The sequence below is a fragment of the Chamaea fasciata genome, unplaced genomic scaffold (genome assembly GCF_029207755.1).
Source record: "Chamaea fasciata isolate MVZ Bird 193981 ecotype frontalis unplaced genomic scaffold, bChaFas1.0.hap1 SCAF_8, whole genome shotgun sequence".
In the NCBI taxonomy this organism is placed as follows: Eukaryota; Metazoa; Chordata; class Aves; order Passeriformes; family Sylviidae; genus Chamaea; species Chamaea fasciata.
Window position 1 is genome coordinate 12,651,296 of NW_027094093.1, and position 26,964 is coordinate 12,678,259.

Genomic DNA, 26,964 nt, shown 5'->3' on the forward strand with positions numbered 1-26,964 from the left:
GAAATTAATTTCCTCTGAAGCAGGGGATTTGATTTACCGTTTCCTTAAGGCTTTTGGTAGAATTGGGAGCATGAGAGCCTGGTCTGGTATGTGATGTCACGTGAGGTTTTGCCATTCTCACATGTTGGCAGGACAGGCTGACCATTGTGGATAGGGCTTTTCCTGCCTGTCAGAAAGAACAGAAAGCAACGGACTTTACCCCACAAAGGTAAAGTCCCTCTGGGATTTTGGTCATGGCTTGGTGTCCCTCTGTCCCTCCTTTGTAGAATCCGTTTTCCCAAGATAATACCAAGCCCCGGAAAAGGAGCAAAACCCAACAATAATTCAGACAAGATGTTAGTGCTGCTGGAATTTTTTTAAGAGGCTCTGAAGGAGAGGGTGCCTTTCCCCATTCCCAAGGAAACGTCCCTGACTGAGGAAGGTACTTTTGTGTTTAGATTGCTTCTGAAGTCTTCAGAGATTTCATCGTTTTTCCTTATGCATATGTGCCTGCCTCCCTGTAACTGGTGTTCCCACAGCCACCTTCCCTACCCTGACTCCAAGGGGACTTATGGGGATGTGTTAATGCCACTGCAGCACCCAGGATTGGACACTGATGGGAAAATCTATATAAAGCAAGTAACCAAACCCTTCCAAAGGTAATGACGTCTGCGTGTGATTACTTGTTTGGCTGCACTAGCTGAAGCTGTAGCTGCTAACTCAGCAGACTGTAAGTAGACACTATTGTCTTTTCAGTGAGTTCTGGCTGCAATTCAGGATGTTAATAATATCTAGAGAGCTCCAGGAGGCTTGGATCCCATCTATCAGGAACCACCTCTCTCTCCACATACAATTACACGAGCAAGACTGGGGAGATGATCTCGCTGACAGTTCCCTAATTTAGCAATGAGTGGCAAGCATTTTTTTGGGGAGATGTGTACAGAGTCCATTATTTATTAAGCTATCACTTAGGATCCAGAATGGGTGTATTTATTTGTAGGAAAGTTTGTAAAAATCTCGATGGTTGTTCTAACATATGTTTATGCATCAGAGTCAATGCTAGGGGGATGCTTTCTTTTTAAATTAGGAACAAAATATCCCCTAAAAGCAAAATATCTGGACGTGTTGTTATATTCTTTCCCCAACACTTACAGCAGCACTGGGAGAACACCCCAGCCAAGCTGACAGGCAGCCAAATATAATTTATGGCTTGTTTTAAACTGATTTGTTGACTTCATGAAAGGCCCTGTCAAAAAGAACAGTCCCCTGAGTCCTAACAGTGATAACAGTTATATTGCATCAGGGCTGAAAAACTCTCGGATAACAGTGAACCTACCCTGAGAAATCTTTTTAAAGTGCCTGAACATCAGATTTTCTGAAAAGAAATGAAACTCAAGCTGTTGTTTCATAGTTCATTTCAGTTTTCTTCATTCTTTGTTCTTCTTATTTTCTGCTGTTTGGAATACTGTCTTGGTAGCATGGAAATAGTTTCCCTTAGTCCAGTTAATTAAAAATAAAGATGTGTGTTGTTTAAAGGAGATGCTGCTAACAAGGACATGTTTAATTTCTCTTACGTGCAGTGTTGAATTTGCCAGTGATATCAACATGTTTGTGTCTGCATCAGTCTGAGCCAGAGAGGGACAGTCCTGAGCCTCCTATCAGCTGCATTTCTCCTCTCCGTGTCTCACTGAAGCAAAGGGCAACCCCCACGTGCTGTTTGTGCCTGTGCTGTTCAGAGCTCCCTCACACAAGGGCAAGATACACATCCCCTGCTGCATCTGACCCGCATCTTGGGGAGCTTCCAGCCACCAGACCCTGGCTTCTCTGCCACTGTCCTCCTCGTCCTTGCCCCATGACCATGCTGCTGGCGCAGCCTTGGCTCTGCCTCGGGCTGTGAGAACAGTGAACGCAGCTGCAAAAGACCATCTACTTCCTAAGGTCTTTCCTCCTCATATTTTTTAAGAGTCTTATCTCCAGTAAGTTCAACAGTGTTGTTTCATTGGTCAGAGTTCTTCCTGGTGGAAATACTTCAGGCTTCAGCCAAAATACTGGCTTTTAAATCTTGGTAAATTCGATGTGTTTTCTCTTGTCTCCCCCCATCTTGACCTGAACCTGTACCCCAGATTAACTGTCTGCAAGTTTTCATTACCCTGACTACTTTTCTGTAGGTCTTGGTGTAGCTGAATATTAGGAGAGCGAAATCCTAGCTTACAGATAAAATGATATCACAGGAAGAATTATAAATATGTTCTTGTCCAAGCACATAACAATGAGCGAGCCTGACTGTGACAGTTTGGATCTCTGGTTTCCTCCCAGCACCGTGGGAAAAGGAAGCAGCTTCTGTGCTTAGACAACAGCAATTGCTTTCTACATCTGTGTGGTGAAGGGGGCTCAGCCCCTCCCCAGCCCTGCCAGCTCCAGGGACACTGGGGACAGCAGCTCCTGCTCTGCCGCCAGTATCGCTGCGTGACCGGGGCCGGGCGCAGCCTTCACCACCAGGAGGGACCTGGCCCTCCAGAGAACATCTACAGGACTCAGAGCAGCTTAGAGAAGGAGGGGAAATTCTTGCAAACTGCTGTGATTGCAAATGTGTGAGATTAGTCCAAGGGCCTGATACAAACTTCGGCAAAGCAGATGCACAGCCCCCTTGTCCTTCAGTAGGGTGTTTTCTTGATCAGGTCTGGGGTTTTTGTGAAGCTAAAAGGAAATTGGCATGTTTTTTCCTTCATTTTAGGAAAACGCAGAACAAAAATCCAATCCATTTTGTGGAAAGAAAAAAAGAAAAGTATTTTTAAGGCAGAATATATGTTTCTGTACAATTTCTGGTAGAGAAGAACTCCCAGTATTAATTAATGAGCCATAACTAGAACCATTGAAACAAGTGAGACCTCTGCCATTTACTTCAGGCTGAGCAGGTTTTCATACACATCACAAACAATTATAGTAATTTTCTTTTACCATCTAAACAGTGAAAGTGCTCTGCAACCCACATGGCAAGGTTCTTGTTTTCTCTGAACAAGTAGATCTCGCTTCTTTTATTGGTAGGTACAGCTGGGCAGGGTGTGTTGCATGGTTTGGTGTCTGTGGAACCAGAAAAGAACATTGGATTTTGGTGCTGCAGAAAAAATATTCAGTGTTGGGTTTTGGTTTTTTTTTTTTTTTTCCTCTCTGGGAGGTAAAATTGTTCTAGCTGTCTGGGGGGGAGAGTTTGTGTTGGTGTTGCTTCTAAAGGTTATTTCTTGACATTCACATTCCACAAATAACAGGAAGGATACCGTGGTTAACATGTGGTTGCAGTTCTGGAAAGTGGCAATACAAATTACAATCTGTGATTCTATATTTTATTGTCTCACCAATATTCATGTTAGATCTGCATAGATTGGAAGATATTTAGGAAACTTTAAAAACATTTTATAACAGTCAGTGTAATTTCACCTTGACCCTAGGAATGTCAAACTATGACCCCGGCCATAGCATCACAATGATGAAAATCCTCATACAATTTATTTAATAATTCTCTTGATGATCACACTGTCAGATTACATCTATTTCATCTGCTATGGCTTGTGAAGAGGAATGGAATTATGCAGAAAAATTTTATTATCACTAAAACTGTAACTCTGACTTGCAACTACACCATTTTGTGTGGTAGCATTCAATATTTTGAGGTGTGGAATTGGATTTCTGAACTTGTATTCCACTCTTGAAACTGGTATAGGAATTTGGCACAGGGAAGCATTTCCCATAATCAAACCTTTGGTGATGCCCAGATATGAAAGTGCCTTCCATGTGCAGGGTGTACTTAAGCAGCTTTTATCCTATGCTACAGCCAGTAGAACTTGTTTGAAAGAGCCTTGCTAGGCCAGAACATCAGACACTACGTTCCAGTCACAGTTCTCCCATCAGCTGCTGCCCTCAATTTCTCTTTTTGGTCCTGTGTAACATAGCAAAGGTTAAAGCGTACAAACAGCTGAGTGGGCTCACTTTATCTTTGTTTCGAAATCATAAAATCTCTTTAATTTAAGGGGCAGATAATAATTTTGCTTGGGAGAGTCAGGTGGCTGAAGCCATACGAGCTGAGTGGATTTCAGATTGGACATTATGAAGAAATCCTTTGGAGTAAGGGTGATTAGCTATTGGAATGGACTGCCCGGGGAGACGGTGGAGTCACTGTCCCTGGAGGTGTTTAAGGAAAGACTGGACATGGTACTTAGTGCCATGGTCTAGCTGACAGGGCGGTGATCGGTCACAGGTCGGATTCGATGTTCCGAGATCTTTTCCAACCTCACGGATCTGTGTTTCTGTGACTTGCCCGGGCTCACTGAGGGAGAGCAGCAGGCGGTATGGCCAGTGCTCCCAGGGGAGCTCACAGGGACAGAGATAACGGGGGCTTGAACCCGAGGACGAGGCAGAAGCTCCGGGGTGTCTGACACGCAGGCCACGGAGTTTAAACATGACGCAATCTCAGAGACTGCTGAACATTTTTTTCTTGTTGTTACAGGCGTTTTTTTTCTGAATCCTGAGCTCACGCCTCCCTGCTGACAGCCTCTCTCACGGACACGCTGCACGGGGGGAGCCGCTCGCCGCCTCCCCGAGCAGGTCTAGAGGCGCCTTTCCCTCCTCCCGGAGCCGGCCCTCGCCCTCCGCTCCCCTTCCCGCGGCGGAGCCCCCGGGCCCGCGCCCGCTCCCTCGGCCGGCGGAGCTCCGCCCGGCGGCCCCGCTCTGCCTACCTGGAGCCACCTCTATGGTGCGGGGCGGGGCCGGGCGGCGGGGGCGGCGCGGCGGGACGGGCGCCCGGGCCGGCGGCTGCGGCGACTCCCCTTTGTGTCTGGAGCCGCCCGTGCTGTTGGGGCGGGCGGGCGAGAGGGGGCGCGGGCGGCGGAGCTCCGGCCCTCGCTCGGCTCCCGCCCGCAGCCGGCGGCGGGCAGGGGAAGGAGGCGGAGCGGCCCCTCGCCGGCGAGCCCGGCGCGGGGGGAGGAAGGCGCTGGCAGCGCGGAGGGGTTGAGCGGCGACCGGCGTGAGGAGGCCGGGCCGGGCTGCCCAGCGCTGTGGAAACTCGGGGCGGGAGGCGGAGGAGGGGAAGGGCCTTCGCCCGCGGAGAGCGGCCGGGTGCGCTCGCAGCTGGAGCCGCCGAGGAGGGGCCTCGCCGCCCCGGGCCCCACCTTTGTCGGGGTGGCCGCGGGTGGCGTCGGTGCTGCGGCGGGGGCCGGGGCAGCGCGGAGGAGCCCGCCCGGCGCGGGAGGCAGATGGGCCGGGATGCGGCCGCAGCCGTCCCCGTGAGAGCAGGGGGCCTCGCCGCCGCCTTCCCCGGAGCGTGAGGCAGCGAGGAGGGGCGGCCAGAGGACGGAGACCTTTGCCGGGATGGGACGCGCCGCCGCCGTGAGCCCCTAGCTCGCTCTCCGTGCCCCGGCCGGCCCGCAGGGCCCGCGCTGACTGACACCGCTGTGGGCGCGTCTGGATATGTTCCCTTCCCAACCGGGCGCTTTCTTCGATGTCGTGAAGCTGCGTGGGAAATAGCCCGGTTCCCAGCGGGGTCGGGAGCGTGCCGCCGTCCTCCCCGGCGGGGGAGATGCCTCGGGGCTGGGAGGCAGAGCCAGGCGCTTCCCCCGTGTCCGCTGAGCGCTGCCGGCTCCCGAGGCATGAAGGCAGGCGGGTGTAATGGAGTAAGAGCGAAGACGGCTCCTCTCATCTGCCATTTGCCCTTCCAGACGGGATTGTAAACCGAGAGCGTTAAAGGAAGGCTGTGCGAAAGCAGGAGGAATTTCCTCTCTTCGGGGTTTGGGTTGTTTTTTTTTTTTTTTAACCCCTTTTTTTTTCTCCTGCCGGCTCGAACCGTGGCTTGCCCAGGTATGCCTGCCTCACTGCAGCACCTTGTGCTGGTGCTCCTGCTCTCCAGTGCCACCCTGCTGCTCGGCACTGCGGCTGGTGAGTAGCCACTGGGTGGAACGAACTGGCCATTTTGGCAGCGGGAAGGGGGTGGGGTCCGCTGCTATTTGGGCACATCTGTGCCTCCTTACTAAGTGGTGTGCATCTATTTCAGCGGCGAAGCCTGATAAAAGTTTTGAAATCCTGATACGTTAAGTGTCTCGGGGAATAAAATCTGCTTTATTGTGTAAATGAGCTCGACCTGCACTCAGTAAGAATGCTTTGCTTAGATCTGCATCTCTTGTCTAATAACTTACTTCAGTTTTGGAAATACATATAATCTTTTTGTTTTGCATACCTCGCCCTTCGTAAGGTAATGCAGGAATTTTTAATATATATTTTAATCGTCAGCAGAGCTGTGCCTGTTTTGCTGTGGGATCTTCGGGCACAGCCATTTTTAATTTTATCAGCATCGGTGCTTCTCGGGGCCTTACACATGTGCTGTAGTTTTGTAACAGAATTACTGTAATGTGTATTTTTTTTTTCCCTTGGAGAGATCTGAAGCAAATATGGAGCTATTTCTCTCGTCACTTGTGCTTATAGAGCACAAAAAAGCACTGCTAAGGAATGCTGAAAGGTCTTGAAGGGTACCCTTTTTTTATAACAAAAAGTTGGAAGCAGAAATGCTGAGAGCATCCTTACTCATGTATTTGGACATTCTGGTCCTATTTTTAATTGTGTTCGGAAGCTCATTGTTAGATATGCAGGGTGTTGGAAGAGAAATGTGTGTTGGTCTGGCATCCTTTGCTTTTCTGTCACGGTGACAGATTAACATGTTGAAGGCTTCGAGTGTGTAACCCAGCTTTGTTAGGCAGGAATACCAATTGTTCTTGCAGTATGCATTTTCCAGCACTTTTGGAAGACTCCTACGACTTTTCTGTCGTTTTTACTGATCGGGATCCAATCTGCAGTGCTTGCTTTTTTTGTGCTATTTTGTAATCTGCTTGGTATAGTTTATAAGCGACTCTTCATAGGAGAATTGCTGAATCTTGCTAAGATGACCCAACAAGCTGATGGTAGTTTCCACGTTATTTTTCAGTGAGGTCTTAAAATTAATTTGTCAAAGTTGAAGATACTTGGCATCATTATTAGGAAAATCCTGTAAATGACACATATTCAGGCAGTTTCTACGTTGCTCTGACTGGATATTCCCTGATTTTCTTGCTTCTGCTTACTAAGAGGTCTAAGAGATCTCTTTCAGGAAGATTGATAAATGAAAAGCTTGATGTTCCCTATATCATCCTGACCTTTGACTGCCATTATTTTAGATGGATGTCTGCAGCGTCTCTCTGTGGTCGTTTCTGAGGAGTGTTTTTGGTTTTCTCCTTTTTTTTTTTTTTTTTTTTTTTTTTTTTTTTTTTTTTTCTTTTTTTTTCTGGGAGAAGGGACTTCTGAAGGTCAAAAATCTTGGTATTAAAGCACATATGAATCAAGAGTGCTCAGGTTCTCAACTTTTCTTTCAAATCTATTTTTTTTTTTAAAGTGTAGGCCTTTTTTTGCCTTTGTAAAAACTTCAGTGAGTTGATCATTTCTGTGCCCTGATGGAGAAGGGTTACTGAAGGAGCAAGTACAGATTTGTACCAGGCCAAGGGCTGGGCAGGTGCTGTAAGAGCCCATTTGCACGGTTTACCCAATTCACTTCCATTCTGACCTGGCAACAGCATTCCCAGTATTTCAGTTCTGCCTTGTTAAAAGTGTATTAATGATGCCAGCTTGGTTGGTTGTTTTTTTGAATAGGAACCTATTTTCCCATTGTGATTTATTTCTTAATTGTGAAATTTTAACAATTCACATTAAAAAATTGGTCATAATCCTCTGTAAAAGTAATTACATGGATGATTTGAGCTTTAGTTAAAGAAGCTAATGGGTGATTTTAAGTTTACCCTGCATTTCAGAAAAAAAATGTCTATACATGGGGAAGCTACACTAATGTGTAATTCTGCCCTTTTATGTTCATGAAAGAGCCAACACTCTTTCTTCTCTTCCCCTCCCCCAAAGTATGAACTGTACGCTCCCATCAGAGTGAAAATGCTGCCTTTGTAGCTTTGAAACCCCTATTAATTCTTTCTTCTGATTAGTGAACAGATACTATATCTCAGCAGTGTATAGGATTGAGTGCCTATAAATGCAAAATCATGACATCAGAGGGAAAGTATTTTGATAACAGGTTTTTAAGTTTCTGTCTGGAGGAGAATAACTGGACCTCTCTGGGGACAGCTCCACAAAGACCTGGGCTTAGTATGGGCAGGATAGGGAAGATACGAAGATGACCAAAAAAAAATCTTACCGTGGGGCTGTAGATGATAGTTCCACTCATAATCTGGAATATGAATGAAGAAAGAATGTGGTTCTTCCTTCCCCTTTGTAATTGAAGGTATAATAAAGAACTAGCTCTAGATCCAGAAATATTTGCTGATTATAAGGAGGAAAATATTACTGGTTTCCTCCATAAAATACAGATCTTGTCGGCTATTCGGTAAGTCTGCATTTAAATAATGTATTAGTCCTTGTAAAGAGAAATGCTTCAGTGGAGACATTTTACTGACAACAGTCTTGGGTAGAAGTTTAAAAAGCAGTATTGGACAAAAATTATTTGCAACACTTTGTTCTTTATTTCTCAAGTTATTTGAAATACCTGTTTCTAAATATTTTGTTTAGAACTATGAGACATATATAAACACGTCTTTGTACTGTAGAGGATTCTGGCGTGTTAATCACGAGGGTTTGTGCCTGAAGAGGTGGTTGGTGAACCTTTGGGTTGTTCCCCAGTATTGTGTAAGAATTTTGTCTGGGTGTTCGAATGGACCAGATATTAAAGATACAATCGTTGCTCATTTCACTTGCTTACGTTCTTTGATGTGCAATAGTGAACCACTTTTCTTTCTGCATACATGTCCAGGGTCCAGAATTCCATTGTCTAATGCGTAAATTATTTGCAGAAAGTATAAGGTGGAAATTAAAACAAACAGAATATCCTTTTATCTTTGGGAGTATTTTCATAATTCTGTATTTATGAGGTTCAACAGGGCTGCAAAAGTTAAAGCATGAAAGGAATTGGACAGAGATTGAATTACTTTCTTTTAAAGATAATTTTAATTATTAATTAAAATGAGTGAACTGAAGCTTCTTTATCTAATTCTGTCTTCCTGGTTAAAGTTACTTTAGTATCTCAACATATTTTGTTTGAAATGTGAATTGAGTGACACAAGGAAAAATCTCCTTTGGATATTCTACCCAGTTCTTCTAATTCAGTGTTTCAAATTAGTAATTGACTGGCTGTATCTTGCATATTAAACAGTGGGGGTTTTTTAAACTTATCTGCACCCCAATTTCTGCTTATTTACTAGCACTATGCCCATTATTTATGGCTTTTTCAAATGCAACCTAAGAATTCAGTTTATTTTTCTGTTTGCATTTGGAGCCGTCTCAGAAATCTTAGCCTGGGAGATGGAAGCCAGGTTGTTGGCTTGAGGAGCACACTGGTATGCCTGATGGATAATCTCAGCACAAGCACAGCCTGAATGCCGGGCCGGGGCTTCGTGGGCTGTCTGCTTGTGTAAAGAAATTGTGTAGCTGTGGAAGCCCAGGGTCCTGCACAGAGCCATTCGCCCTGCTGGGATGAAAAAAATTTACCTTTTTTCCATTAGGTAAATCAACCTGTATGGACCTCTCTGATATTTCAACTAAGGTGCTTCCAATTTCCAAGCAAACTTCGGTACTTGGGTACTGCACTGTGCTGTGCAGCCACAGCCTGTGAGGAAATGGAAGCTGTGCTCATCTGGTGGCCAAGGAACCCAAATGTCAAGCCCTGAGACATTACACAGATACCTTGCTACAGTGTGAATGGTTTTACCCTCCAAGGAGCCATGTACAAAAAGTCGGCTCAATTTTCTGCCTACCCTTCTCTGATGAGGGCAGGCCAACCTCACTTCACCCTGCCCAAAGAGGGAAGCATCACTGTATTTCTTAAAATTATTCTTACAGTGAAGTTTGTTGAAGTGGTTATTTTGATGGCATCTCCCTAGCACTTTTTACAAATTTCTGTAAAAAAATTTTGTTGACTTCTGTGTTGTTGTTGTTGTTGTTCCCCTTCCTTTTTATATTTCGTTGAGTAATTATCAGTAGTTTGTGTAGTCAGTGGCATTGTTTCCTTGGCAGGTACCATCTTCCTCTGCATTTCTCACTGGAGAGACAAGAAATTTACATTGGGTTCTTCAGAAATGTTTTATTCCTAACAACAGAGTGCCTGGTACTGGAGCTGCATTGTGTTTGGACTCAGTCTGGCTGTGCTGTGAATATGTGCTGTCATTTTCTGGGCAGAAAATAACTTTATAGCCAGGGCTGTGAGCTGAGAGTAAAGTTTCATTTGGAACAAAATGTTTATGCCCTGGATAAAACAGACTGGGTGATGATTTAGGTTGGGTCGGACTGGAATCTGTGCACAGCTTACAGGCAGTAACTATTAATTTTATTGAGATTGTAGACTTAGTGGAGCTACTCACTGCTTGATTTTGACTTTAAGAATAAGTGAAATACAGGAACTGTTCCCCAGAAGACTAACATTTCAGTATGCAAACTGATTTCCTGCAGTGTGGGTTTTATGGTGTTTAGTTTTGGATTTTTTTTCGGTTTTGGTTTTTTTAGTTTTTTTTTTTTTTTTTGATTTTGGGTTTTTTGGTTGTTTTTTTCACTTGTTTGTGGGGTTTGGTGGTGTGGTGTTTTGGGGGTTTTTTTTGGGGGGTTTGTTTTTTTTTTCTGAAGCATAAGTTCAGAGAAGCATAAGGCTGGAAGTGATTTTTCTGTTTCCTCCATGATCTGGTTGTGTAAGTGCAGATAATGTCTGTCTAACTTCTCTAAAATCTCCAGTGAAGTGGGGTTTCGCAGCCTGTCTAAGGTAGTCTGGCCTGTTACAGTGCTTAATTATCACGTTTTTCATAATGCAACAGGAGTAGATTTTTTTGTCTCTTTTATAATGCAAGATTGTTTAAGATATTCTTTAATTAATATGTGGCAATCCATCTGAAAATGTGGTGTGGAATGCACACACAGGCAATTGCCACGGAACACCAGTTTAGATAAGTTCTTGTGTTGAAGCTTGGTGTCTTGACCTTGGCAACAGTAATTAGCGAAGAAAACCTTGAGCTGACCATCAGTGTTTTAAAATGCAATTTTGCAGTTTTAAAAAACTTTGAAAACTGTGCTCTTCCCAAAATTTCGATTTCTGATGTTGCCTTCCTGACTCGAGATGTCTGTTAATCTGTTAATTGCAGAGCTGGGAGCTGGGTTGAGCAGCTGAGAGTCTGATAGGAGAGGTCAGTCACGGGGTGTGGTGAGGAGGAAGAAAGGCCAGGACCGGAGAGATTTGAAAGGATGAAGGATTCAGTCTGATTTGCTGTGGGACGAGAACCAAGAGGTATTAGACAGCCAGACAGAGATAGTGTCTGGCCATTTGTCAGACTTGCTTGAGGAACGAGTGGAATGAACCCTTTGCACTGGGAAGAGAGAGAAAGCATAGTTGTAGATAGCAGTTTTGAAGATTTCTGTTCTTTCTTGTGAGAATGAATGAGACACGCAGCCATTTAGATGACGCTTTTACCCTTCTCTTTTTCCCTCAGTCTTGTAAGTTTGGAAACCACAAGCTTTTGGGTGGTGATGGCATTTTGTTCCAAGTCACTGGGATGTGTCAGTTTTGTCAGTTGCCTTCTTGAGTTTACATCAAATAACGTGTTTTGTTTTGAACTGTAAATGTGTCTACCTTTTGCATCTCTCAGTACTCTGTATTTTCCCTTTGGTTTATTATTTCTGTGAGAGAAGGAAGGAAAAACAGGCACTATGGACCCAGAAGACTGTCTTTGGCATCTGTGAACCCTTCTGTCTCCACCTCTAACTCTGTAATCTGCTAGCCAATTTCAACCATATGTGAAAGATGAGAAAAGTCTCAAGAGATTAATTTGCTACCGTTTTCATGAAAAATTAGGAACTGAATAGAGGAAACAGTTCCAAGGTAGAGGTTTTTCGAGGGAAAAGAGGAGCATAACTCAGCCCAGGTATTTCTCTTTGCTTGAAACTGGCTGCCCAGTCAGTGCAAGGATGTAAATGTTGGTGCCTACACTGTTCTGGACTATGCACAGAATATTTTGTTTCTTGTTCACTTGGCATGCTGTAGGAGATCTGGGGGAGAATGAGGATCCCTTCTGTAGGAGATGAGGGGGTTGGCTAAGAAGTGTGGGAGAAGAGTCACATTTCTAGGCAGTTAGTTTGCTGCTTGTGGGACAAATGGTGTTTCTGAGACGATGTAGTAGCCGATTTTTTTGGCTGAACTTGCAAAACAGTGCCCAGATCACTTTACTGAATGACTATCATCCGTTTATGAACTTCCCAGTGTGTATGACTAACTTAAATGGTATGCAATGTTTTTCACACTTTGAAAACTACGTTTAGCTGATTGTCCTGTGTATACACTGTAGTTCAGATATCCCACACACTAAGCTTCCTTCTGATCTTCTTGTCAACAGTGCTGTTGAACTCAGGCTTTTCCCATGGTTCCTTTGGAAGTTTTTGTAATGTATTATACTTGCTTTAATCTGTGAAGTTCATGAAAAATAGTTTTATTATTTGTTTAAGCAGGAGTAATGGGAAGGTATATACTGTCACCTTCTGGGCTGGGGTAAGTGACAGTGGTACAGGGAACCTTGCATTATCTTGGCCACCTGCCACTAACGAGTCAGTACAGAAGCTCTTACTGTTATGTCCAGCCAAAAGCTGACATTTATGCTGCTTGTTCCACTGTATGTCCTTTGATTGTTTTGAGGTGTAAGAAGAGATGGGTAAGAGGCTTCTTTGGGTTTTTTTCGGTGGTGATGAGATGGCTGTAAATATGATCGTAGGTCATGTGTGTTAATTGGGCACCTTAATTTGCACATTAGAGAATGCAGCACTTAATTAATATCAAAGTGTTGGGCGTTGGCAGTGTCATCTCAAGCTCATCATTCTTGGCATGAAGTGCACTTCCCTCGGCATAAGTCACAAAGGTCAGGTTTACCTGGTGTGAGAACCTTTAATGTAGTTCGGGGACAAGAACAACTGACAAAACATGCTCTACTGCTCTTGCTTTTGCCTTAAGAGGCTTTCTCAGTAAGGTTTGGTTTCTGTTAGAAAGAAAACATTTTATTTCTACAATTAACACAGCAGATGCTTCATACAAGACTCCTAGACCATCCATGTTAAAGAACCTTAATTAGATTTTTCCTAGAATTGAAGTTAATCCACAATCCTTTATTGGGCTGCACAAAACTTGTATCAGTGGGTTATGATACCATTAGAGCTATTTTCTCTAGTAATGATTGTATTAAATAAATGATCTCACAGCAGTATGTTTAGTTATCCACTGTAAAAAATGCTTGCTTTTGTTAGTGATGGAGTGATTCTGTTGTAGTTACTTTGTTGCTGAATGTACTTGAAAATTAGTCCTTCTTTCTGATGCTGTCCTTTAGAGAGAAGTCAGTAGAGCTTATTTCTTTGGGAGGCTTACTGTTCCTATACCTTCCAAGCTGCAAAATCTTGGTGTGGACATAATTTTTTTGCAGAAGATAATGTGCTATATGCTTTGAATTTTTGTCAATCTTTTTGTTTAAAACCTAAAAGCTAGAAATTGTTTCCCTATTTTTATTTACAGAGAAGGGACTTAGTTGAAAATTAAGATGTTTTAAAATGATTATCAGTTCTGAAATATAAATTTTTATTATATTTACCTGTCTGAGATATGAATGGTATGTAAAACCAATATAGTAAGGTGAAGAAAACTAAGGTTTTAGTAGGAAAATTGTAGCACCTGTCTTTTTAGTTAGAAAGTGGCGCTGCCATGCACATGCAAAGCAGACGCTTAGCCCAAGAAGAAGCTTGCTGTATTAAAATAATTTCACTTGCAATCGGAGAAGGATAAAAGGAACCCTGTAATGAAGCTCGTCTGGATGCCACCGCGGTGTTGGTTTCTTATGTTTGCATGTTTGAAGTTCTTTTCCTTTATTTCTGGCTGTAATGGCCCGGGCCGGGGAGGCGCAGCCGGAGCAGCTGCCGGGACCGAAATACCCGGGCAGGCCTGGGCTGTGCAGCTGCAGCGGGAGCCCAGGGCGGGCTCCTGCCTCCCTCCGTGCCTCCCTCCGTGCCTCCCTCCCTGCCTCGTGCAGAACGGCTCGGCTGAGAAGTGGAAGAACTCGTTCCAGCCCTCTGTGCTATTCTTACTCGGCTCTGCAGGCAGGCATGAATGACTCAGTGAATTTAAATGAGTGAAAAAAGATGTGGAAACAGGAGGATAAATCATTCCTCGTGCCCACTGCTGCAGTATTTGGATCTCTGTAAACTTTTTTTCATAGAAAATATGCAAATTCTCAATTCTAATGTGTATGACATAGATACAGTGAAGACGAATTGTAAAACATACATGTATATATGGCTGTGTGTGTGTGTCTGTATGTATCCTCATGTACTCAGTATGTTACCAAAAGTCCAGCCCGACAGTACGCTCTACTGCTAAAACCTAGTGTTTTAATATTAACAAATCTACTGTTTGCATGGTGTTCTTAATTTCCAAAAAGTCCTCATAAATGGCTTATTTTGCAGGATGGGTAAACCTTACACTTATTAATTACATCCAGATTCTATCAGGACCTGTTAAATAATTTCTCTTTTAGTTATACTAAGATGAATCTGACCTAATTAAATTTTAGTTATTTAATCTGTAGTAGTTAATGCTGTTGCAGCAGAACACAATTATTTGGTCACAGTTGTTTCTCATTGTTTTAGCCAAGAATTTTAAACCTAGTAAATATTTTTCCTGTTTTTTTTTTCCATATAGACTTCAAAATATCTAAAGTGGCAAATAGGGAGACTTTCTTTGCTCTTATTGTTTCCTGTCAGAGAAGTAGTACCATTAAGGAAGCTGTCAGCAAATTTAGCTTCCCTTATTTTAAGAAATACTGGAATAGAATGTTTGTGTGCAAAACAAATATTACCCCCTAATTATTATTTTACTAATCTGTATGTAGACTGCATAACTACTGAAGATGTGGCCTTTGGGCTCAGGAATACATAGTCCAAATATGACATCACATAGGAAATTAATTTAAAAAATGGGCAGAAGGGGAGTTTGTTTAAAGTAAGGAAAACTAGTGATACAGTAATAATATAATAACTTAAACAACTTTGTGGTTTCACTTTGAGAAGGTAAGAGTGTTTTCTTCTCATTTTGCAATGTGCCGGGGAGAAAAAATCAGTGAGGTCCTAAGACGATTGAATAATAAGCAGTGCCACAATATGTGAGACTGGTGAGGATGCTGTGAGCAGGAATCAGTCACTGAGAAAATCTAGGGGCGTTTAAGAGGGAGTGTGCTGAAAGGGATGCTGAATTGAGTTCTCTTGAGGAATGGAAGAGTTAAATGTGGAAACAACTATTCAGTTGTTATGTACTTTGAAGCAGTCATCAAAACAAAGTCTTTTATCTTGGAGAAGTGAAGGTCTGCAAAAGGAAGCAAATCTTGTCAAAGTGATATCATGGCCAGCAACTTGATTTTCTTGACTGGTTTTGGAAGAGTGGGAGAGGAGTTAGTATCAAAAGAGCTGAGAACATAATAGGGCATGCAGAAAAATAGAGAATGGGCTCTTAATGTGATATAAACAAAACTAGGAACAGGCTTGGTGATCCAGTAAGGAGGGAAGAAGATAGGTGGAAAAAAAAAAAAAAAGCTCTGCAGTCAGTTAAGGTTCTCATTAAACACCGGGAGAGCCATAGTGAAGAGTGAATTGTGTGTAGCACCAGGCAATGTGCGTTGTCCTCTTACTCCTGGATGCCCTGTTTCAGAACCGCATCTGAAATTGCCAGTAAATCCAGAATGTGCTCTAGAATTCTGTCTGAACTGCACTGTGTGTAGCCAATGCTCATGATAATAGCAGTAACTGGTTTTTGTTTGAACTGTAAAGAAACAGATGAAAAACAAAATTTTAACTTTTAGAAAACATTTTTTTTTAAGTTTTTATGTGGCATGTGCAAAACTTTACAGAGCCTTTTTACAGAGAACCTGAATAATCCACAGTTGTACTAAGTGAAATAAGAATTTGCTTAAAATCTCAACCTTTTTATGACTGTCTTTTGGGTTATGATGAATCTTCCATAAATTTGTTCTTATATATTCGTGAAAACGAGTGCTTAATTTAAGTGATTGAATGACTTTGGAGTTTTACATACAGTACCGATGTTTTAGTGTTGCTTTACTACAGCAAGATGAGGTATGGCTTCTCTTTGGTGCTGGTTTCATGTATTTGTTGTACATATGGTATCTCTTCTGCCAAATTCAAATCTCAAAATGTAGTTAAATCCATCGTTTTCAGACATCAGAATTCAACATACATTTAACAGCACTGTTGTATATCACTCCCATCTTCCTGCAATATGTTCATGCATATAATGCAAAAGAAAACTCCAAAGACATCAGCAGCCATTAGACAGGCTTCTAATTGAAGATAAATCAAGATAATTCTACACACTGAACTTTTTTACTGTATCAACTAACTTGTCTTCTGTATCTGATTGCTGAGGGGAAAATGAACATTTATGTGAATGTTCTGTATTTAAATGGAAATTTAAATAACTCCCTTTTCCTTTTCTGTGATGATGTGATGCCAATTCTGAGCCTCTCAGCGTTGCTTTTCTTCGTGTTTTTGTGTTCATGCTATAAGCTTAAGCCCAGAATCACTTCGGGGCAATGAAGTCCAGTACAGTTATATTCTATTTCCATATGCTTATTATACAAGATGCTGGTGCAATCCCACAAGCCTTTTTAGTATTCCTGTGTTCTGAATACTTTATTCATTTGTACAAATTTATAGTTAGTTCTTTGAGCTTGACAGAGGTTTTGGAGATCAGGCATTTTAGTGAGCCTGCCAGGAAACACTGAGAAGTAAGCCTATTGCAATATCCTGGCTTCCCCAGATAAAACTAGACATCCTGGCTGGATGTTTACCAGTGTTATTACAGAAGAAGGTATTTGTGTCTTGATTCTTTCCTAGATTTGTCCGTCCTTCTCCACCCTGGGTTTTGTTATTCTTTTTAGGTTGGTTAGAATAAGCATGTCATGAATTTACCTTTATGTTACCGACATGTGCTTTCAACATGTAACTGCAACCGACTAGTTTAAAATCTAGGAATACCACAAACAAACAGTTATTACATTTAGCTGAAATATTTAATGGCACAGGAGGATGACGTATGTGATGGAATCCGATAGTAAATTCCTTTGTGGCAATTACATAAAGCAGTCAGTTTCAGTGCTTAATTGGTAACACTGGAGCTTGCTTCACTTCCGTGAGGTGTGGGAATACGAGGTGCAGAGGTAACTGCATTCCATCAAGTCTCAGTCTAGACAGGCAGGAGAGCATCATTCATCCCATAGCAAACAAGGCAGGCTAATCACCTTCTTAAAAGTGACCTTGCAGCTGAAGAATGTGCTGTGGTGGGCACACAGAAAGGCAAGTAGAGAGCTCAGTGCCATCACCAGCAGCACAAGTCCTGGAATTAAGGGTCTCAGCTGAAAGGATGCGATCAGAATTGCAGAATGCTGGTTCCTCCTCGTTTTATAGGGGTGTTAGTTTTTGAAAGAAATGGTTTAATGAATTGCCGTACAGTTAATTATGTTTGATTGAAGGAAAAGTTTATTATCTAGTTGAGGTGGGAGGAAGTTTGAAGTGCACTTTTGTAGCAGTAAGTGTTAGGAAGCACTAGCAGAAAGTCAACTCCCTTTAATTGAAGAATAACAGAGTGAGCTTTGACTTTTTCAAACAGCATTTACAGGAAAAGGGCTTTTTATTGTATTTTATTTATGAAAGTGGATGGTGGCTACTTCTAAGGCATAGCAAAATTAAGAGGTAAGTGTGACGTAGCACAAAGTGAGCCCTGTTTAAGTATTTCTGATGGATTTGGTAGCCTAATCTCTGCACAGACACTACCAGAATTAGTTGGAGAGGACTTAGGAGTGGAAAAATGTGGGCGCTATTGAGGAAAGTGTGGAAAGGTGCTTTCAAGTTTTCTTGGTTGTGTGAGGACAAACAGTTAATAGCAGATGCCCCTAATAGCACAGGAGACACAAAGAGTGAGATGTACCATGACAGCTTGAGGATAATTGTTAAGAACTCTTAACAAAGAGATGTAAAGGAAAGGAAGAGGGTGAGTTCAGATGGAGACTAGTTTGCCTACTGCTGTGCTTTGATTGACTCTGTGCATGTTCCTAACCTGCAGTAAGTGTTAAGATAGCTCTTGGAAAAGAGTTTTGTGTATGCAGGTGCCCAGTTGCTGTAGGATAAATTAAGTAAATTAACACTGTCATTTCGTATTTTATGTTATTTGGCTTTGTGGACATCCTTCCTTCTCCCTTGTCAATTGTTCTGCTTGAGCACGAGATCATAATCCTGCAGATTAAGATCCAAGTGGATCATTTAAAAAAGGGAAGATGCAAATGTTCTTAGCAGAGAATGAGCGCAGTTCTGTAATTTTGTTTTCACTCAAAAAATCAAAATGACCTAAAAACAGAGCATTATAAATGAACATGAAATTAGTCATATAAACCCCTAAATCATCATTATAGCAACTATCTGACCTTAATTCAGATGCTTTGTGCATAGCTATGATGGTTTTTATGAGGTGTTTTTCTCTGCAGAGTATTTACCTCTTTTGGTGAAAATAGGGTAATTTCAAGGCCTTGCTGGGAATAGACTTTCACAGTTGCACACTCTCCTGCTTCTCTCTTCCCCGTGAGTGTCATATCCCCCAGTTCAGAGGTGGTTCTTTATGCGTGCTTCTTTCTTGATACCATCTCTTCTTAAATTTCACTTATTGCCCTTATTTCAGTTATTGTAGAAAGACATTTTTATTTCCACTTGAATATTGCTGTTTTATGCATTTCTTCTCTTTAATGAAAAGAAACGAGTTGTATCATGTTGCTAAAAAGAGATCTTTGATAAGTGCTCAGATCAACTGGGTTGCATAAAGGAAGTGCAAGAGACTGAAGTTTATTCTTCCCTAGAGGAATTCTTAGCTTCTCTGACTCTTCTGGTATGCTTTCAAAAAGTAAGGCTCCTTTGTTTTTCTACTTTTATTGTCTTGCAGAACACGAACCCTGAGAATCTTAATTGCTGGTAATATAATTTGTAACTGTGTAGACAAAACCCAAAATTATTCTCAGCATTATCGACTCCTGTGTGGCAGGGGAAGGTGGGTGTGACAGTTCAAAAAGAAAATGATCATGCTCTCTTGGAGATCCGTATCTAGCCCTTAGTGTGATAGCAGATACCTTGTAGTTCTGCTGGATTTATTTTGAATTCTCATCTTTGTGTTTAGAATTGTATTGTGCAAGACTGATGAGATCAGTCTGTGGAAGTTAGCTTGGAATTGCTGTAGCCTTTGCTTGCTCTGCCCTTCCTATCCTTCCGGTTTTTATTCACCAAATGTATACAGATGTGAGCACAAATACTGTCTTCATCTCAAATGTCTCCATCTGAGGACAAAGATAGAGTTCCTTTCTCATGTCCCATACTTGGCATATGGCAGCATTTATCTAGTTCTGTTAAGGACTGCAGAAGACTTGTTCTAGCAGAAGACTTGTTCTAGCGTATGACTATAAACCTCTCACAGCTTCAAAATAAACAGAATTAAATGAGACTCAGAGTTAACTAGGATTTCGGCAACGGTACTCCAAGAGACAAGCTCTTAAATTCCTCTTCAGTGGTCCACCAAATAGTTGCTTTTGGCCATCAGGAGCTGACAATTCATGCAGTGCTGTCTGTCTCTACAGATTCCTGTACTTGAGTTTAATTGTTCCAAGTGCAGATGATGACGCCAAGCAGCAGTGCTTGAGCAGCACAATCAGAATCTGTGTGAGGTCTGCATTCCCTTTTACACTTATACACCAGCCGCTTAAATCTGGATCCCCTGGCTGGCCTCAGGGCCCTACCTAATTCAGGCGTGCTATTTCTGTGTGGAACAGAAATAGATGCACTCAAAGGTAAAGTTGCCTGCTGCCCTTCAGGGCAGAAGTTGGTTTGGAAGCAGTATTTGGCTTTTGCTTTGAACCTGTGACAGTATTGAAGACAGTGCATAGTTGCAAGCTGCAAGCCCTGATATTTTGTAGAAACAGCTGAGAGAAAAGGAAATAGTAGTTACAGCTTCTGTGTAAGATGAAGAAAGGAAATGGGAGCCTCCCTTAAGTGCAGCCACTAAGAAGGATAGTTAAAAATAGCTGCTTTTCCCCTCTAAACAATTGTCTAAGTTACCATAAATCTTGTTTTTTCTTGGGACGTGGAGACAAGCCTCATTCCCTGGGTGTTCTGTTCTGAAACACCAGTTGTGTTTTGAGAACTTGCTCTGCGCACATTGGTTATTGCAGTACAGATGTTTAAAAGGAGAAAATAAACATTGAGGCCCAACTGTGATTGTAATGAGCAAAAGCATGACAGTACTTAAAAAATACAGAGACGGTGGATGGGAGGAGGAGCATGGTGAGATGAAGTATCTTGCTGTTGCTTAGTGTGCCACCAGCGGAGAGGATCAGATACTTGGTTTGCTGCCTCCGAGAGTGTTGTCATCCACCTCACCATCCATTCATTACGATCCCAAACAGATGGATTTTTTGAGATTTATCATGGTAGAAAGCTGGTTGTGATAGCTTTGTACTAAGTAAAGCTGCTCTCAGAGAGAAAAGCTATGAGAAGTGGCAGCTTTATTGCAAAACGTACAACTATTAGAGATGCCAATTTTAAAAGGAAATGTTGGTTTTAGAAGGTTTAGAAATTCATTTATTACTTTCTCTCCAATGCTAACTGCTCTGTTTCAGTTCTATACAAAAAGCTCAAAAGTAATTTCAGATATATTTTGGAGTGTTTTCCTTTGTGTCTTACCCTATTGCTGTTTGAATTCTGATTAGTTAAACTGATTTTTTAATAATCATTCCTAACCACTACATTTCTTCAACTTGTTATGCCAGACAGGTCACAGATTCCAAATATCTGTATTTTCATATTATCCACTCATGCTCTTTGTCTTTTTGATTGAGCTGCTTCTGGGATGTTTAATAAAACAGCTAGGAAACATGACTAAAGAGGTAGTGTGTACAATTGCCCAACTACTTAAATTTATTTTAATGACTCAGCAAAAAGTGTTTGTTTGGTAGACGCATGGTGGATGTTCCTTATTTTAGATGAAAGTGAATTTCTAATCTTAAGCTGCATCTAAATTAGCAGTTCCAAGTGTCTGTACTCTGACATGCTTTCACGGCTTTTCTTAGAAGCAGCAGGAAACTAGAATGTTCCCTGTGTAACTTATTTTCTTCCTTGTCTTCTGACAGTGAATCTAGTTGGGTTTTTATATTGCAAGAAAAAACAAATTGCAGAGACGTGAACACACGGCTAGAATTTCATTACTTTTATTTCCTTTTTTTCATATTTGTGTATTTTCTTTGGGTTGTTTTCATTTTTGTTTCTTTCTTCTGCCCAGTGCTCTTCAAGTGCCTGTTCTGCCTGTGTAGAAGAGAGAAGATGTAATTTGAGCCTTAGCATTATCCAGTTATGTTGCTGGAATGCTTTGGTGTCTAATACTAGTACATGTAGAAGTATTCTGGGTCCTGCTTTCTCTGAAGATACCAAGAAACTCCTAGACCCAAAGGACATTTAAATGAATGCATGAAACCCTAAGAGTGTTTTCATTTAGCCTTTTCTGAAGCTATTAATTTTTTGCATCTCAAGTAGTTAAGTTTAGGGTGAGGGAGTCCAGTGTGCTACTGTCTGAGAGTCAGTGAAAGCAGATTATATGGATTTACTCAGATATTGCCAAGTTCTCAGTGCAGTTTAGTGAATTTTAAGGTATACTTATTATGGTGAAACTTTAATGTAGTTGTGGCTATTTTTTTCTTCTAGTCATTTGACTTCTAATCCCTTCCTATTTGTAACAGCCCTCATTTTTGCTAATGGCGAGCTTTGTAATTTTTCTTAAGGCTTTTTGTATGTGAGAGAGAGCAAGCTAAGGATAATTTTGGTCTTAATTAAAATTATTGGCTTTGGAATTAGGGGACAACATTTTAAGTCATCTTTGGACAGTTGGAACTTTGAGCATCCAAATTCCCAAATGGACAATGTAGTGTTATTAGATTCTTGAATTAAAATGCTCTGGTTGCCAAACCTTACATTATGGCCACATGAAAACCATTCTGAAAGTGGACATGAACACTGAGCTATAGTTTCTTTACTGTGGGAGAAACATTCTAAGTAGGTGCAGATTTCAAACTGTATTACTGAAAAAGTACAGTAGAATTAAAAATATTGTAGTCTGTTGTGGCATACTGATGAATATGTGGTATAGTATTGGTTAATAGATGGGAAGATAAGATCTGTAATAGAAAAGGTTATTTCAATGACTTATTACTTGGAAGCACATGAAAATTCAGTGAGGTGTAAGAATGCTGATAACATAACTGGAGATTAACTTTTTTCTGTCTTGATTTTCTCCTGCAACTGAATGGCTGAAGCACCAGGTAGGCACTAAGCTAGTGTGAAGAATGAATCCTCTTCACAGGGGCCATAAAATAAAGATCTGTTTAAGCATCTGGGAAAAAAAACCCATATTTGAATTAGTCACCAGAAAAGACTGGACAGAGAGGAACTGTTCTTTGCTTAAAGCCTTTGTAGATTTCTTAGTAGATAAACTAAGGAGTAGATTTTGGATGATTACACATGCACACAGTTTGTGCATATTTATCTGTCTCTGCCATAGTATGAATGTGTTCCTTCTTTCAGGTCTGTAGTATGTAGTCTTGTTGCTATTAAGCAGGTATCTGCAGTGAACTAATTAAAAATACATGGTATCTGACAATTTTTATTTGTTGATGTAATTCTCTAAATACTACGAAATACAAATATGCAGTCTCGCATCCATATACCCCAGTGAGAGCTTTGCTGTAAGGCTATGGAAGAAATTAATTTAAAGAGAGAAAAAAAAACCCCAGCCACAAACTCAAAACTTCATATAGTGAAAACAAGATGTTATTAAAAAGATCTCCTGTTGTATGCTTTGAAGTAAACAGTTTATTTCCTACTGTTTGCTACAATAATATTTTTCTCCGAAGCACAACATTGTGACCAGAATCATAGAATAAATGCCAGGGACCTAGAGGGTGAGCAGAGGAACGGGAAGAATAAAAAGCTGCTTCTACAAAGCAGAGTTGCCCTTTATTGGTGACCACAAGCATTTCCAGTCTTTTTCTCTGTTGCAGCTGCATCTTCTTCCTGGCTGTTGGTCTTTTCATTTGGTTTTGACCTCCTTTTCTTTTGTCTGCTTTCCTGAGCAGTGGCACCACTGCTGCTTTTTCCACTGACCTGTGTTTCTGCCTTTTCACTGTTTTTCACATACCAGCTTTCTTCATATTTTGGGTTTTTTTTCTATTTTGTGTGTTTCCCCGGTAAAAGCAAGATTAAAAGACAGAGTCATGCTTTTAGTTCCAGCTTTACCAGAGTAGGTGCTTGGCTGCTGGATGAGGAGCTGAAGTTCACCTCAGCTAATTCAAAAAGCACCAGATTTTTCCCTGCCTATGGAAGCAGCGTTTGCAACAATCCCTTGTCCTAGAGAGACTGTAGAGCATGTCCAGTGCTGCTGGTCTGTGAAAAATTGAGTTTCCAAACTAACAACCTCTTCTGAAGTTCTTCAGAGGCCTATAATTTTGGTACTTTGTCAAGAAAATGAGCAATCCTCTCTCTGTTCCCCTTCTACTTCCCCACAAGAATAAAAAAAAGCTTGCCGCAAACCAACCAGCAGCCACACCCTTGGTATGAGGCAGCCCGTCTGCCACAACTTAAATTCAGCTTCTTCCACTTTTAGAATTCGTCAACAGAATACTTTAAAAAAGTATTTTAATGTGGACTTCACAACCTATTTTTTCTAGTCTTACTGCAGGCATGACAACGTCATTTTAACAGAGTCTTTTTTTAACTTCTAAGTAAAAAAGTAGGAAAGTGCTTGCTGTATGAAATCTGTGACCTCACGGATAGTTCAGCAAATGTCTTAAGCAACTGAAAATGGGGTTCTTCTAAGATGTGTCAGATCCTTAATTACAGGCAGAATTCCAGGCTGGGTTATAATAAATGTAATTACTCCCTCCCCTCTCAATTTAAATTAGAAGTAAGTAAATATAAATAGTGTCAACCCAACTGTCCCTCCATGCTGTCCTCAATTGGCCAACATTGAAAAGGTGGCTAACAGTGCAATTAGTTTTTAGAGGTCCTAAAACTTGAATTTCAGGTTATGTATATGAACATACTGAGGTGAAATAATGAGAAGATAAGTGAGAACAGGTGTACTCGTTGTGGTGGTCAGTTTAACAAAACCGAACCATGATAAAAAGCCAATGACAAAACAGACCCAGTGTGTTAATGTAAACATTTGTAACCTATTTGACTTGAATTACCATTGTCTTCCACTGTTTTGCAATTTTGATGAAAACTTTCCTTCTCCTTGAATTTGTCTTGTGACATTGTTAACAAATTTTTAAAATCTATCAATTCAGTGCTCAGTAATTTCATGGAGTTTGCATGGAGAAATCTAGCAAAATTTTTTGAAGAAGACAGGCAAGCACACCATTATCTAATGACGGAGAATTGACATCACTGCTATTCTGCAGCTTGTCTTCACTCCTGATGCTTCTCAAGCAAGCTACCGTCTGTGGAGGGCTATTCTAGTGGCTCTTCAAGCTTGTTCTCTGCTCCATAAGCAGAAGAATGTGTATTCAGGTGAGTGTTTTTAATGGACCTGTTCACAAGAGCATAAAACTCCTCAGAGGCGCACATGCTCCAGTTTTTACAATCAGGCTTTTGAATAACAAAACCTTGTATCCCACTGGAGAAAAATTTTTGTGTTCTGTCTCTTGGACAGTCCCAGTGGCATTAACTGTGTGTCTGACAACTAGTTTTATGTATGAAAGATTGTTTTAAGAGCCTTTACAGGAGATGTAAATGTTTGTTGTGGTCCCTCTTTTGAAGACAGCGTTGCAGTGTCTGCGCAGGTGTGGGTGTGCAGTTGGCTGGTGTGGTTGAGGTACCTTATCACACCCTCCATGTTTTTGAGAGCCTGCACGAGGCAGTATAGTATTCTAATGGGGCCAGCAAGAGGTTTGATGTTTCTTAATTGACTCAAGACTGTTTTCTGTGGCCATGAGATGTGCTGAATCTTAAAAGGAGTATGAGAGACTGCCTGAAAGGCATAGGGGGGAATCAGTGTAGAGTACGCCCTCCTTTTGTGTTCGCCAGCTGAAGCTTACAATGGCTGTGTTGGAGCACCCTTCTTGGAGGGACTTTTTCATCCCCATCTTGATGAAACATATTTGGTGGTTCCTGCAGCAAGGAGAGACCTGCTCCAGGTCTGCCAGGCATTGCAGTTGATAGGGCACTGGCTGTTGGGGGATTCTGGTAAGTGCATGTTTTGACACTCATGTTTTAAATTCCCCAATGCTGCAGTTCAAGTCACTGCTCATGATGAAATCATGTCACCAGTAAATTATTTACAGAGGCAGGGCTGCATTGGCAGAGGTACCCTCATTGTGAAATGAAAGCTCCCTAAAGCAATGAAACAATAGAGAGTAGAATTGGAGCAGAATTTAAATGAAGTAAAGATTTTGTGGCAGCGAGTCAGAAGGTCAGGTCGGGTTTTCTGAAGTGCTGGCTGGGTTTGTCTCTGTAATCTGATACTGCATCCCTGGAAGTTTGTAGAGCTTGTTTTGTTTATAAGGTGACTAAAATGTGTGTTTGTCATAGCATCTCCTACTAAGCTACTATGGCTTTGCTTATCTAGAATCTGTAAGGGATTCACAGATCCTCTTCTCAGGTATTATGAGCAAGGCTGGGGAGACAAGGTCACTCCAGTTCAAGTTTGTTGGGAAGAGCATGCCGACCAGTCTTGGTATGGCAGAAATAGTATATTTAAAACAACAGTACCAAAACTACACTCCCTTCTCTCTACCTCCAAATTTTCTCCCACCCTCCACATCCCAGGTGAAAACCTGACTGAGAACAGACTTGTTAGCAGATGGTAAACTCCTGTTGTGACCGTCCAGCATGGACTACATAGGCCTCCCAGGTCCATAGCCTTGTCTGAACGGAGCATGGGACAGAGGTAGCTGGCTGTCCTCGATGGACATCAGGGAGGAATTCAGCAGAAATAAGCAATTGGATTTTAAGGGAGATCTCAGAAAACCTTACATTTCAATATCTCATGCATTCTTGCTGCTTTCAAATATTGTTACTGCAAGCTTGAATTTATTATCTAGTACTATCATTACAGGCCTTAGGTTGTGTCAGCACATCTTTAAAAGCAATCTGTGGAAGTTTTTAGGTGTATATTTGATGTTAACTCCAAGATCAAAATTCAACCAACATTACTTGCATAATTTTACAGGGTTTACAGTGATTATGGGTATGATACATTTTCAAAAGTTGTGTGGAACTGAGAAAAATGAGTTTTGAAGGTAGATTCCTCCCCATGGCCACTGAAGCTTTCAGACAAATTTTCCGAACCTTTCTAAATATTATTCATAAACAGTAATAGATGTCTCGTTTGTTTTTCTGAAACTTAACTGTGCCCTGTGATTTATTATTTCATTAGAAGCAAGCCATTATCCCACAGGAAACAGTTTTAGAGCTGATATATACCACTGTAAGAAATAATTTGTTTTTGGACTTCTCATGGTTCCTGTTTAAGGTAAGGCTAGATAGTCGATTTTTGAAGAATTCTGAGTAATTTACCCTTTTATGAATGAATTATCTGTTGTTTTTAACAGCTGCAACGGAGCAGTGTTCATTGAACATACGCAGAAGCAGTGCACCATAGCTAGAAGATACTTCAAATCCTTTCAGCTCTATTTAGTCATATGGTGGGATGGACTCTTGTGTTTCAGTGGTTTGGAAATGTAATTGGTGTTACTGATGGTCTTGGAGCAGGCAGGACAAGGGGAAAGCTTCAAGACTGGTATGTAAGCTAGG

At 41.5% G+C, this 26,964-nt stretch overlaps 1 protein-coding gene across 1 annotated transcript in view; it reads left to right on the forward strand.

Moving 5' to 3' along the window:
* Positions 1 to 4,797: 4,797 nt before the first annotated feature.
* Positions 4,798 to 26,964, forward strand: part of BMPR2 (bone morphogenetic protein receptor type 2) — a 107,010-nt gene continuing 84,843 nt past the window's right edge. Inside the window, exon 1 of the mRNA XM_066189703.1 lies at positions 4,798 to 5,904. Within this exon, the coding sequence (XP_066045800.1) occupies positions 5,829 to 5,904 (76 nt within the window). The 5' untranslated portion in view covers positions 4,798 to 5,828. The remainder of the gene's footprint in view (positions 5,905 to 26,964) is intronic.